This window comes from Microcebus murinus, chromosome 1 (assembly GCF_040939455.1).
Source record: "Microcebus murinus isolate Inina chromosome 1, M.murinus_Inina_mat1.0, whole genome shotgun sequence".
NCBI lineage: Eukaryota > Metazoa > Chordata > Mammalia > Primates > Cheirogaleidae > Microcebus > Microcebus murinus.
In genome coordinates this window covers 157,596,036-157,608,557 of record NC_134104.1, presented here as the reverse complement: position 1 = coordinate 157,608,557, position 12,522 = coordinate 157,596,036, and the positions used below count along the sequence as shown (strand labels likewise).

General features: G+C 51.3%; 2 protein-coding genes across 4 annotated transcripts in view; one reads left to right on the top strand and one right to left on the bottom strand.

Moving 5' to 3' along the window:
• The window catches only part of TNNC1 (troponin C1, slow skeletal and cardiac type), a 43,471-nt gene that overhangs the window by 16,980 nt on the left and 13,969 nt on the right, over window positions 1-12,522 (top strand). The window lies entirely within an intron of this gene.
• NISCH (nischarin) overlaps window positions 1-12,522 on the bottom strand; it is a 35,406-nt gene that overhangs the window by 13,393 nt on the left and 9,491 nt on the right. For all 3 annotated transcript variants that reach the window (XM_012771522.3, XM_012771523.3, XM_012771528.3), the window contains exons 4-13: window positions 9,097-9,145; window positions 7,969-8,132; window positions 7,585-7,680; window positions 6,039-6,134; window positions 4,189-4,341; window positions 3,512-3,580; window positions 2,865-3,050; window positions 2,563-2,691; window positions 880-993; window positions 471-582 (exon numbers count right to left, since the gene is read on the bottom strand). In XM_012771522.3, coding sequence (XP_012626976.1) covers window positions 471-582; window positions 880-993; window positions 2,563-2,691; window positions 2,865-3,050; window positions 3,512-3,580; window positions 4,189-4,341; window positions 6,039-6,134; window positions 7,585-7,680; window positions 7,969-8,132; window positions 9,097-9,145 — 1,168 coding nt within the window. The remainder of the gene's footprint in view (window positions 1-470; window positions 583-879; window positions 994-2,562; window positions 2,692-2,864; window positions 3,051-3,511; window positions 3,581-4,188; window positions 4,342-6,038; window positions 6,135-7,584; window positions 7,681-7,968; window positions 8,133-9,096; window positions 9,146-12,522) is intronic.

The window sequence follows — 12,522 nt, the reverse complement described above, 5'->3', positions numbered from 1 at the left end:
CATATGTTTTGGGGCCAAGTCACACCATGAGAGCCACAGAGACAAGGCAGTGATAAAAGCAAGCTCTCCACACAGGGATCAGTGCTCCAGCCTCAATGAAGTAGCAAGGTCTGGCTTCCCATCAGCAAGGAGCCGACCTGCCTGCACTGCTGGCGGGGAACAGGCCCCAGGAGCCGACAGCCCGAGCCTGTTCAAAGGGCAGCCTCAGGGCCCATGAGACACCGCATGGCACCCTAGAGGAACTGGAGGTGGGTGTCAGAGCACTTGTGAGTCCTCATCAAGCAAACAACAGAACTGAAATCAGGCTGGGCAACCCCACCATGTGCCCCTGAGAGGAGCCACCTGCAGACGGCACTGCCCTCCCTGTGTCTGACCCTGTAGGAAGCAGGTGGCGGCATCTCTCCCCCAACCCCAGCCAGGGCCCAGCCAGGGCTGTGGCTCCACTAGGAGCAAGATACATACACGATTACCTTGGTTGGAGAGGATGGGCTGGGGCAGGGAGGCAGACGTGGGAGCCATGGTGGGAGGGGAGCTGCCGGGTCTGACACAGGCAGAGGTCGACAGCCGGGCATCCTCACCAACCTGAGGAGGAGAGCTGAGTCAGCTGGGAGCGAAGGGAAAGCTCAGGAAGAACAGAGCTCCACAAGGCCAGGGATGTGAGAAGGGAGGAGCTCGTGACGGCTCAGAGGCCCGCGATGCTGAAGATGGTCCCACCTAATCCTTATAGCAGGCACTATTATTGTCCCCACCCAGATGGGATCGGAGGCCCTGACTTGCCCAAGGTCATGAGGCCGGGGCATGGTGCAGCTGGGACTCGGCGGCTGAGCAATCCCACAGCCTGGCTCCCCACGGCCCTCCCACCTCCCACACAAAACCCACCTTCTTCTCCAGGTTGCTCAGTTTGGACTTGACCTCCTTGGCTTTCTGAATTGCTTTCAGCACTTCCACGGTGTCCAGCTCCTTTTCTGTGGTCACTGTGTCATCCAGACAGACCTAGAGAGTCCAGAAAGTAGCATGGAGACTGGCAGGCAGGGTGGGGGTAGAATGGCGGGGCCCTGCTGCATGGGCACGAGCCCACCGTGGGCCAGGCCCCATGAGGACCCTGTAGCCTCAGCATGCCAGAAGGCTCCTCACACCTACAGATTTTTTTTTTTTTTTTGAGACAGAGTCTCACTCTGTTGCCCGAGCTAGAGTGCCATGGTGTCAGCCTTCCTCACAGCAATCTCAAACTCCTGGGCTCAAGTGATCCTCCTGCCTCAGCCTCCTGAGTTGCTGGAACTGTAGGCATGCGCCACCGTGCCCAGCTAATTTTTTCTATATATTTTTAGTTGTCCAGGTAATTTCTATTTTCAGTAGAGACAGGGTCTCACTCTTGCTCAGGCTGGTCTCGAACTCCTGACCTTCAGTGATCCTCCTGCGTTGGCCTCCCAGAGTGCTAGGATTACAGGGGTGAGCCACCAAGCCTGGTCACACTCACATAATTGAGCTGACAGTGCCTCGCAGGGGCCCAGGGAGGTCCCACACTGCCTAGTCTGTCTCGGGGAGTCCCTCTCCGAGAAGGGGAGGCAGTAGCCTCTTGGGTGGCTGGACTGGAAGAAGAGATGACTTGAACTAAGCCTCCGGTTACAAGCAGATTGCAGATCATCAAAGATGGTGGGGAGACCCTTCCGGGAAGAGAACCGAAGGGCAAAGGCACAGAGAGTGGCAGGAGAGGGCAGGGGGTACCCTGCCTGCATGTGTAGGAGGGAGCCATGGGCGGGCTGACGGGCAGGCAGTCTGGTGGGCAGTGTGGTTGAACAAGGGAAGGTCCCAAGGGCCTGAACAGGACCTGACACCTTGTGGCCTGGGAGCCTCCCAAGGTCTAGAGCCCAGGAGGAGAAGAGGAGATGGCATCTTGTGAAGACTGTCTTGCTGCCAGTGTGGAAGAAGGGGTAGCTGGGACCAAAAGAGGCAGTGGAATGCTATAGACACCCAGGTATCTTCTGCCCTGGGATCTGGGAGGACAGTGGCTCCAAAGGCCAGTCAGAACTTGGGAGGGGCCCGCTACAGGCTGAGGAGAGGGTGTACCTCCTAAGGACTGTGCGGGTGACATGGTAATAGGTGTCCAGCCAGCCAGCTGGCAGCAGGCACCAGGCTGGGCTGTGCTGGTAGAGGCAAATCCTTTGGGTTTGTAGTCAAACACTATGGCCACAAGCTGTCCAGAAACATGATAATTTCAAGTATCTCCTTTCTGTTCCTTGCCTAGGACAAACAATGCTATTTAAAAGCTGAAGACAGGCCCTCCACACAGAGTTTGTGCCTACTGGATCATGGGGAGTCCTGGCCTGAGGCTCTGATAGTGGCATCCTGTGAGCCAGCAGCTCCCAACAGGAAAGGAGTGGGAGATGCAAGGGAGCCTTTTCCTAGGGACAGAATGGACTTCCCAGAACCGAAAGGCCCCCAAGGGCCAGCCATCCTTCTGAAGCAGCAAGGGTAGAGCAACAGGCCTCCCCCCAACTCTGCCCATGCAGACATGGACGGCACCTGGTCTCCCTGGGTGCCAATGACCGCGCCAGAGCTTACCTCCGAGGCCCTGTCTCCAAACTGAGCAAGCACCTTGGTCCGGTAGTCAGGGATGATGCTCAGAGGGTTGTTCAGCAGAGCCACGTGCTCCAGGCACGGGAGGCTGCCTATGCTCCGGACCTCCTCCATCTGCAAAGCATGAGTTGCATTCCCTTTGGTCCCTTCTCTTACATTTCAGCAACACACCAACATGTTTGATGGACTCTTTTAAATGAAAGGAATCTTAACATTCTTCTTTAAAGTGATAAACACCGAGGCACAGAAATCCCAGAAGCCAGAGATGCTCCTGCACCACAGCTTACCTGTTCAATTCTGTTGTTGCTGAGATCCAGATTGACCAGTGAGTAGAGCTTGTGTAGGCCACTCAAACTCTCTAGGAGGTTGCCTGCCAGGTTCAGGGTCTTGATGTTCCCCAGCTTGGTGTGAACCCCTTCCAAAGAGCAGAGCTTGTTGTAGGACAGGTCCAGGTGCACAAGGTTGTACAGGTGCTGCAGCAGCATCGAGAACACGGTAAAGTGGTTCAGGTCAAGTCTCCAAGAAACGGGGCTGATGCTAATGGCACGACAGGCCCTCCCCACCCAAACCACGCAATTCTGCAAGTCCCTCTGATGGTTTTTGGGAAGGGAAGTCCCACTTCTCCCCTGCACATGCAACAGCACAGTGGCACCCCTGCAGACAGGTTGGGGTGGGCACTGAAAACAGGCTGTCCATCCTCAGGACAGAGGTGCATCACCATGCACTCGGTTTGTGTTTACCCAACTTTTCTAATTCTTTGGATATGGAGCAACAATCACTCAGGAAATCACTGGGACCCTCGACAGAGGCGGCAGCCCTTGCCCTTACAAACTCCTGGGTATGGCCCGTTTCCCAAGGCTGCAGTAGCCTCCTAAACTCTCCGAATGGGACCTTGGGAGCGCCTGCAGGCAGTGCTGGTCTCCAAAGACATTACCTGCAGATTGTCCACAACCAGCAATCCATTGTGACTCAGGTCCAGGAACTCAATCTTTGGGATCAGTTTCTTGTGAAAGAAAAGAACACCCAATGTTACTCTGGGGGACTAGACCCTACATAGCTCCTGCACACAGTGGACAGTTGGCCCAGACTCTCACTCCTGATCACAGACTCCCGCTGGCTGGCCCTGCAGCGCATCTGAAGAACGCACGGGGACTCCAGTGCTGGGCACAAGCCACTGTTTATAGAACACTTGGCTGATGGTCCAGAGAGAGAAGGGAGTCTGTCCTTCAATCCTGCCCACATGTACTGAGCAACACAAATATAGGAACCATACTCTTACTGCCCAAATGCTCTCTGGATGTCACTCTTACATGGGTGCACCTGCCATCTTTGGAGTGATTTTTCTGCTCTACTCCTTGGGAGTAAATGTCATCACTTGCTGTAGTTCTATTATGTCAAATGTACATGCAATTAATATGCTTTATTTGACTATATGTACTACATTGCCAAATTTTAAGTAATTCCACTTTGAAATTAACTTAAAAATTGTAAGCAATGCACAGAGCACTGGATAGAGGTTTTCTGTGGTCCTTTTGGAAAGAGCCAAGTCAAACACCCAATCTCAGGATTTGATCAGGCCAGAGAAGCCTCTGGCACCCGCCGAGAGCATACCACAGACTCGTCGATCTCAGAGATGCTGTTGTGGCTCAGATCGAGAGCAGTCAGTGCTTGCCAAGTGGGGATGACAGCAGTCACAGGGCCTTCCAGGGCAGTGCCTTCTGGCTCCCACTCATCAAATTCCAAGGCTTCAGGAACAAGGACTTCCTGCACAAGAACATCTGTTGAACACCACACTTGGGCCCTCACGCAACACTCACTAGGAACACAATCACTGCAAAATTTAAGGAAGGGCCGGAGCATATTTAGCATGTGGAAGTGAACTTGCATTAAAACAGGGCTTTTCATACGTCTTTAAACAATTGTGAAATAACTGAAAAGCTTAGCCACATAATAGCCACTTAGCTTATGTCCTGGCCCTGCTACGGGAGCAAATGCTTTTCAAGCCCATAAAGGCCTTTTGCTACATGCTGATGCCTTTTCTGGCTTAAATCTCAGGGGCTGACAGTCAGAATTCATGGTGTTTCCAGGCAACTAACTGCACTTTCCCAGCTGATGATGTGGTCCTTACTGCGTGCGGACAGTGGGCCCTTTTAACTGTTCCTTCACAGGTATAAAGTCAACAATGCTAAAACCAGGGGAGCCACACAGAGCCTAGGGACCACTGAAAGGAGGGAGACAGGCCTCCTCATTGACACTTTTGATGCCTACAAGACATCTCCTCTCATGATGGATCACCTTAGCCAGGCAGCAAGGATAGCCTCAGTAGGACAAGGTGGCCCAATGCCCTTGCTCTCTCCATTAGAGAGAAACTTCACCAAATCTTGATCATACACCTCAAGTCATAAAATTAGCCACTATATGCTTTTCTATACCTGGGGAAGGATTTTAACATTACCAAGGTATAATTCATAAAAGAAAGCAAGCTTCTACATTTCCAATTCAAATGTTTCTGTTGCTCACATACAAACAACAGGGCCGGGCACTTCCACTGCAAGTCCACAGAGAACAAGACAGAAATGAGAGCTAAGCCAGGGCTTGTTAAGTACAGAGAAACAGTGATATCAATCTAACTAATAAAGGTCCTGCCACTTGCCACGCTGAACACTTTGTTCACTGAAAACCAGCGACATTTTATTTTGGGGGGGAACACAGTTCCCTAAAATGTCTTGTTAACAACATTGATTTTTTTTTTTTTTTTAAGAGACAGGGTCTCACTCTGTTGCTCAGGCTAGAGTACAGTGGATAATCATAGCTCACTGCAGCCTTCAACTTCTGGGCTTAAGCATGGCTAATTTCAGCCTCCCAAATCCTGGAATTACAGGTGTGAGCCAACTCACCTGGCCAACAACATTGGTTTTTGATAAAGATGTGAACTAGGCCAGGCGCGGTGGCTCACGCCTGTAATCCTAGCACTCTGGGAGGCCGAGGCGGGCGGATTGCTCGAGGTCAGGAGTTCGAAACCAGCCTGAGCAAGAGCAAGACCCTGTCTCTACTATAAATAGAAAGGAATTAATTGGCCAACTAATATATATAGAAAAAAATGAGCTGGGCATGGTGGTGCATGTCTGTAGTCCCAGCTACTCGGGAGGCTGAGGCAGGAGGATCGCTTGAGCCCAGGAGATTGAGGTTGCTGTGAGCTAGGCTGACGTCATGGCACTCACTCTAGCCTGGGCAACAAAGTGAGACTGTTTCAAAAAAAAAAAAAAAGATGTGAACTAATGTGTCCCAAGGGCTGTCATGGGCTGGGAGGTCCTGTGTGTGTGTGTGGCTAGCAAGGGAAGGTCCAGCCACTGAGTACTGATGGATATCCAAGTGTCCATATCTATACTTAGCAGTGGGGACTGCAGACTGGGACCCTGCCCCAAAGACAGTGCCCCAGGCAGGGAACAGATGAAACTGACCTTCATCGAGGTTGCTGAGAAGCGGATGCTCATTGTGGCTAATGTAGGCTTTGATGTGACCAGCCCTCGGATATGCTTGGCATCACAATGACTTATCTGGAACAAGGAACAGCTGTCTCAGAAGCAGTATCCTTGCTATATCATAAGTCCCAGGAAGTGGGTGGTCATCACCCACACACAAAAGCACCACAGCAATAGGCAAACCCGAATCCTTAGAGACAGAGGCGACTCCCCATCTGTCTCTCTTTTTCCCAATGCTGAGTGGTGACCAAACATTCTCTGAAGTATCTAGTAAGACAGGCACCTGGTTTCTCAGATTCACAAAGAACCACAAGTTCCATTTTCTCTGTAAGGGCTGATTGGGGCTTGGCAGGTGGACAGAAGATGTGGGTCATGGAAACCAGAGCTGGAGAACAAGGGGCTTCCACGACGCAGTGGGTGTGGTGGGCCCTCCTGCTCGCCCAGCCCCCAGTCCACATCAGCTGTCCTGTGGCGAGGAGGGGAGAGGTGCGGCCAAAGCACACTCCCCTGAGCCACTTGCCCAAGCGCCACACACCCACAGACCCAAACCCACAAAGCCTCAGCCTGGCGAGTAGGGGCTGCGTTGGGCTTTGCTCTCGCTTCCCAGCCCTCACGCGGCCTGCAGTGGGCCAGGCACACCACAAGTTTCCACCAAGGGGAGTGGTGCTCAAGGTCTCTGGGACAAACCTAGAATGTTGCAGGCAGAATAGCCCAATGGATAGAGGAGGCTCTGGGGTCAGACTCAGCTGAATTCAAATCCCAGCCTTCCCCTCATTAACTGTGTGATCCTGGCCAAATGTCCTTATCTCCCCAAGCCTCAGTTTCCTCAACTGTGAAATGGGTATAAAAGTGTTCTCTTCACAAGGCTGTTAAGAAGATTCAACCAGAGAGACATGGGGCATAGGGACAAACATAAAAGCCATGCTTAAAAAACTTAAAAGCTTAAACTTTAAAGCTTAAAATAAGCTTTAAAACATATTTTAGTATTCATTATTGATTCTCCTTTCTTTTCAAAAATGGTAACAAAATTGGCATTGAGAACCAAGGAGTTCAGCAGTGAGTAATACAAAGTACTTCTTGTTAAGGGCAGACACCCCAGGGGGCAGGGGACCCTCAGAGCCCTTTGCTGGTCTGCCTTGGGAAACAGATTCGGACCTGGCCTTGTCTGACACTGGGGATGACTTCCCAGGACTTCAGTTTCAACAGTGCACTCCCCACGTCCCCAGGAAGAGGCCCAGAAGGAGCCAGGTGCTGGTGCCTCCTCCCTGTCTAAATGTCCCCTGCCACCCAGGCCAAGGGCACAGGCATGCAGACCAGCCAAGGACAGGTCTTGGCTCTTTCTCTGGCTGCACAGGGTCTGACTCACCTATGCAGAATCTGCCACATGGTGCCAAACATGAAAGCAATGGTGCCTTACAATTAAATATGGACACCCAACTCACAGACACTCCCTAGGCACAGAGAATCACAGCTAAAGGATGCCCGCACAGGGGGCCCGACTGCATTTCAACACCCTGGGCCTTACCTCCACCTGATGAAGGGACTTGAATATTGACAGATCAAACGGCAGGAACTGCTCCTGAATGTTGCTGGTCCCAAAAGGTCCTTCTGTGCCAGAAACCTGAGGCCAAAGATGTGGCTTGAATCAGGGATACCACTGTGACCCCCCTATTCACATGCACGGGGCATCACTGCTGCAGCTGACAAGCCTGGACCTTTGACCACTTCTGCCTTCAACAAAGCAGGCAAAGGCCCAGGTTTGAAGTAAATGGGATTGGGACATTGGGTCATGACCGCCCCCTGGTGCCCACAGCCAGAAGCCCAGTGCCAAGAACAGCTGATGGCAGCAAGAAGCACACACACTGACCCGCCACTGAGGCTCTCCATAACTGAGCTGCTGCGGCTTTACCTTAAGGTACTTAAGGCGACAGGTGAAGTCCAGGATGTGTCCAAGGTCAGTCTTGGCGTCTCCACTGGTGCATGTGGGCTTTCCCTGCAGCAGTTGCTCGGTGACTGCATAGAGCTGCAGGGGCCTGATGGCAAAGACTTCACCGGCCCCCAGGAGCTGCTCTCCTGCAACAGCCATGCCCTGAAGGACGAGTGTCCAGCCCCAGCCCCTGCCCTCATGCAGCCAGGGCATCTGTCCGCCAGGCTAACAGTCAATAGGCACTTGGCAAGCACCTATTATGTGCCCCACCATACTAGGGCAAAGCCACAGTCCTGAGCATGCAGGAGAGCTGCCCTCCTGAGTGCACACTGGGCACAAGGCCACCGTAGACATCTGATGACAGGGAGAGCAGGGCCATGGGGCTGTGTGGCTAGGGACCACCCTGAGCAATGAGGCCGAAGGCACTAAGCCAGGGTGAGGCTGACAAGAGGAAGTATTCCAGGTGACAGACCTACTACGCTGCAACCTCCTAAATGCAGACATTCAGGTCAGGTGTGGGTCAAAGATGCCAGCACAGTGCAGAGCCTGGGAGCAACAAACTGACTAGCACCTGGTCCTTGCTCTGCTCCTTCCAGCCATGTACCCTCAAGCAGATTGCTGACCCTCTGTGTCCTCACCTGTAGCTAACCTATCGCTCCTAGGGGAAGCAGTAAGATGCTAAACAGGAGGCTGGACTACAGGAAGCACTTGTTACATGTTGGCTATTGTTACTACTGTTAGTTACTGTTACTATGCTCATGACCCAAGCTCAGCTTCCATTATATTTGCCGTCTGAATCCTTTCAGGTAACCACAAACCAGGCGCAGGAGGGTGGCATGCCATCCACCTTCCAACACCCCGCCACAGGCACTCAGGAGTCTTAAGGTAAAGGACCCAGTCTTCAAACCTGGCTACCTGCAGGGCAGGAAGGTGGGCAGGCATGGCTATGGACCAGGTCTAGGGATTTGGGCAACCCCAAGGAGATGGGCTGCCGCTAGGACTCACTTGGCACAGCTCAACAAATTGAGTTCTGTGCCACCCTGGGTCTCTGGTCACCTAGCAGGGCTAGGCAAGTTGTGCCCAACATTTCAAGGACCTGTGGCCACATACCTTTTTCAAAGAGCTCTTCGGCCAGTGCTGCAGTGATGCCATTTATCTCCTGCAGAGAAAACAAAACTTGTCATTAGAAAGTCCACCTGGCCCCAGTCACTGCGATTTACAAATTGCTGTCTACCCCCTCTGGTGTGGCAGTACCAGCTCTCTAGAAAGTTAAACAAAATAAAGGAGAGGATAAACCTATATAATGAAGCAAGGAGCTTAGAAAGGGAAACTGAGTGTTTCTAGTTATATGGATACCTGGAATGTCTCCTTAAAAGCAGAATGGAAACCAGACTAATGGCTGCAACTCCCAGTCCACAGGCACTGGCTGAGCACACGAGGGCCCGGGAGGCCAGCACAGCTGAGCTATACAAAGGGCTTTTAGGAAGCTAGCAGCTCCCTAAACTGGCTCCAGGAGTCCCTAAGAGAGGGAGAGGCAGAGAGGAAGTCCCCTTTCTTCTGGAAAAGGGGCTTCTATCACCCTGGTCGGAGGAAGGAACTCCCAGAGCCAATTCTCCCTGGGAATGAGCATTTCCACTTTTTCTCATGTTTCCTCTGTATCTCAGGAGAGCAAACACTTGTTCTCTTCCTGTGCTCAACCCTTCCAGATGTGCAACAGTAACCCTTAGCCCCAGGTCACAAGAAAGACCTGGGAAAGGATTTCCTTTTAAATGAGGCAAGGGGGGCATTGCAAAGACAAGCCTTCAGTCAGGTGAGCAGCTAACCTGCTGGATCTGAATTCACACCAGGCAATGCATTCAGTGGGACTGGCTCCTTGAATCCTCCCTGATGCCTCAGTGCCAAAAAGAGGAAGCTGCTCTTTGTTTGATTTTTGGGTTTTGTTTTTTTAGAGACAAGGTTTCGTTCCGTCATTCGGGCCGGAGTGCAAAGGCGCAATCATAGATCACTGCAACCTTGAACTCTTGGGCTCAAGGGATCCTCCCTCCTCAGCCTCCTGAGTAGCTGAAACTTCATACACACAACCTCCCTGACACCCTGGCTAATTAAAAGAAATTTCTTTTGTAGAGACAGGGTCTCGCTATGTTGCCCAGGCTGGTCTCAACTCCTGGCCTCAAGCTATCCTCCAGCCTCAGCCTCCCAAAGTGATGGGATTATAGGCATGAGCCATCACACCTGGCCTGGGAGGCTGTCATCTGAACTCTGTTTCACAGATGAGCAAACTAAGGGTGAGAGGTGCTGTGACCCTACAATTTTATAAGGCTAGGAACTAGCAAAGCCACACTCAAGGCACTTGGCCTTGCGCCTCTCTGTGCACAACCAGCTTCCTCAGCACTTCAGTAGTGTAATCGTGGGCTTGGCAGGGCCCCCCAAGCCCTCTGCCTCACTCCCCCACACCCCACAGGTAAGAAGTTTAACTAATAGACAGACCAGGCCTTTTTGTAAACAGGTCCAGATGGAGGCTGCATAATCACCCTCATAACTCCCTGGAACATCGCTGCCACCGGGACATGCAATTCACGTGTTTATGGGACTCAAAAGGCACCAGGTTGCAGAAGACAGGATGTCCTTTCCCTGTTTATCTTTTAGGTTGTTTGTGTCTTTATTACCTTTTATGTATCATGGCTATTTTAATGGCTGTTTATGTGTTGCAAGTATTTCCTCCTAGCCTGTGTATGCTGTTTACCTCTGTTCACAATGGTTTTCTTGACATAGAGAGGTTTTTCATTTTATGTTGTTTAAACCTGCAATTCTTTTCCTTTGTGACTTCTGGGGCTTCTTTTCCCACCCCAAGATTATAAAAATATTCTTTCTTTTGGTCCTTTAAGGTATCTTTTAAAAATGTGTTTATTTCTTTAATCTGCTTGAAATTCAGTTTACGTATATAGTATGAGAATACCAACCCCCCCCATGGAAAAAAAGCCAAAAGGAACAAACAGAGCCCCAGCTTTAAAGGACTTAGAGCCCAGCAGGGTACAGGGCCACATGTAAATGGGCCAACAGAGGGACAAAGCAGGCCCTGAGCAAGAGAAGGTTTGTGCTGCAAGTATGAGAAGCTATGGGTTCCCTCAGAAGTTCAACTTCAGTCTCTTGCAACCACTTAAACTCAATCACATTTTCCTTGGTACCTGTGAAGAACTAAAAATTAGGAGGAGTTTGGAATGATCCAAAGGCTTGTTTCACCATGGAGGCTTTTGAGAACCAAGCCCTATCTATAAAGCAGCACTTTCTAGTCCTCCCTGCTGTCAGATCGCCTGGATCTGAGGAGGTCCCAGGGGCTGCCAATCTTTGCCCATCTCAATTTCCCAAGAGTAGCTCCAGGGCCTCTCAGGCACCTTGTTATGGACACAGGTTCCCAGAGGTCTCTCATGGGAAAAGGGTTCTTTGCCCCATGATCAGCACCAAACAACCCTCACTTTCACAGCACATTTCCTCAGCCAGCTGGCATCAGCTCAGAAAGAACACTGAGAAAAAATCTCCTTGGCCTGAGTGTGGTGGCACTTGCCTGCAGTCCCAGCTACTCAGGAGGCTTAGGCAAGAGATCACTTGAGGTCAGGAGTTCGAGTCCAGCCTGGGCAACAGAGTGAGAACCTGTCTCTCAGAAAAAAAAAGTTGTCCTAGATGCCAGCCCCTCTAAGGGGACAGGGCTGGAATTTCCAGAGAACAGAAAGCTGAGAGATAGTGAGGGCCAAGGGCTCCTACTGAGCAAAGAGCAAGCTTTCATTTCTGAGGAATCTCAAAAGCAAACTGTAAAATTTTTTCTCCCTGCTCCTTGGGGCACAGGAAGTACATACTGCTGCAACACCTGCTACCTGGTTCCCCAGGCCAATCTTCACCGTGGAAGGGAGACTGAACCAGAGAGGAAAATAGAAATTCCTCAGCCCCCAAACCTAGAGCACTGGCCTCCTCAGAGAGTTCTCTGGTCAAACTGAGGGCTTGTGAGCAAAGGTGTGCAGAAGTCAGGCTTCCCTGAGCCAGGAGGAGATGGGGGCCTCAGTGGCCCCTGGGCCTAAGCTGCTGCAGATACTTTTGGGAGGTCACCTGGGGGGACAGGTGACTCCCCACATGCCCTACCCCATCTGTGTTCTTGAAGGAATTTAAAGTTCCATAAACATCTGAATTGATGTATTTTTAAAAAGGACATTCGTGGCTGGGCATGGTGGCTCATGCCTGTAATACTAGCACTCTGGAAGGCCGAGGCAGGAGTTCGAAACCAGCCTAAGCAAGAGCAAGACCCAGTCTCTACTAAAAATAGAAAGACATTAATTGGACAACTAAATATATATAGAAAAATTTAGCCAGGCATGGTGGTGCATGCCTATAATCCCAGCTACTCGGGAGGCTGAGGCAGAAGGATTGCTTGAGCCCAAGAGTTTGAGTTTGAGGTTGCTGTGAGCTAGGCTGACGCCATGGCACTCTAGACCGGGCAATAGAGTGAGATTCTGTCTCAAAAAAAAAAAAAAAAAAAAGGAAATTCTT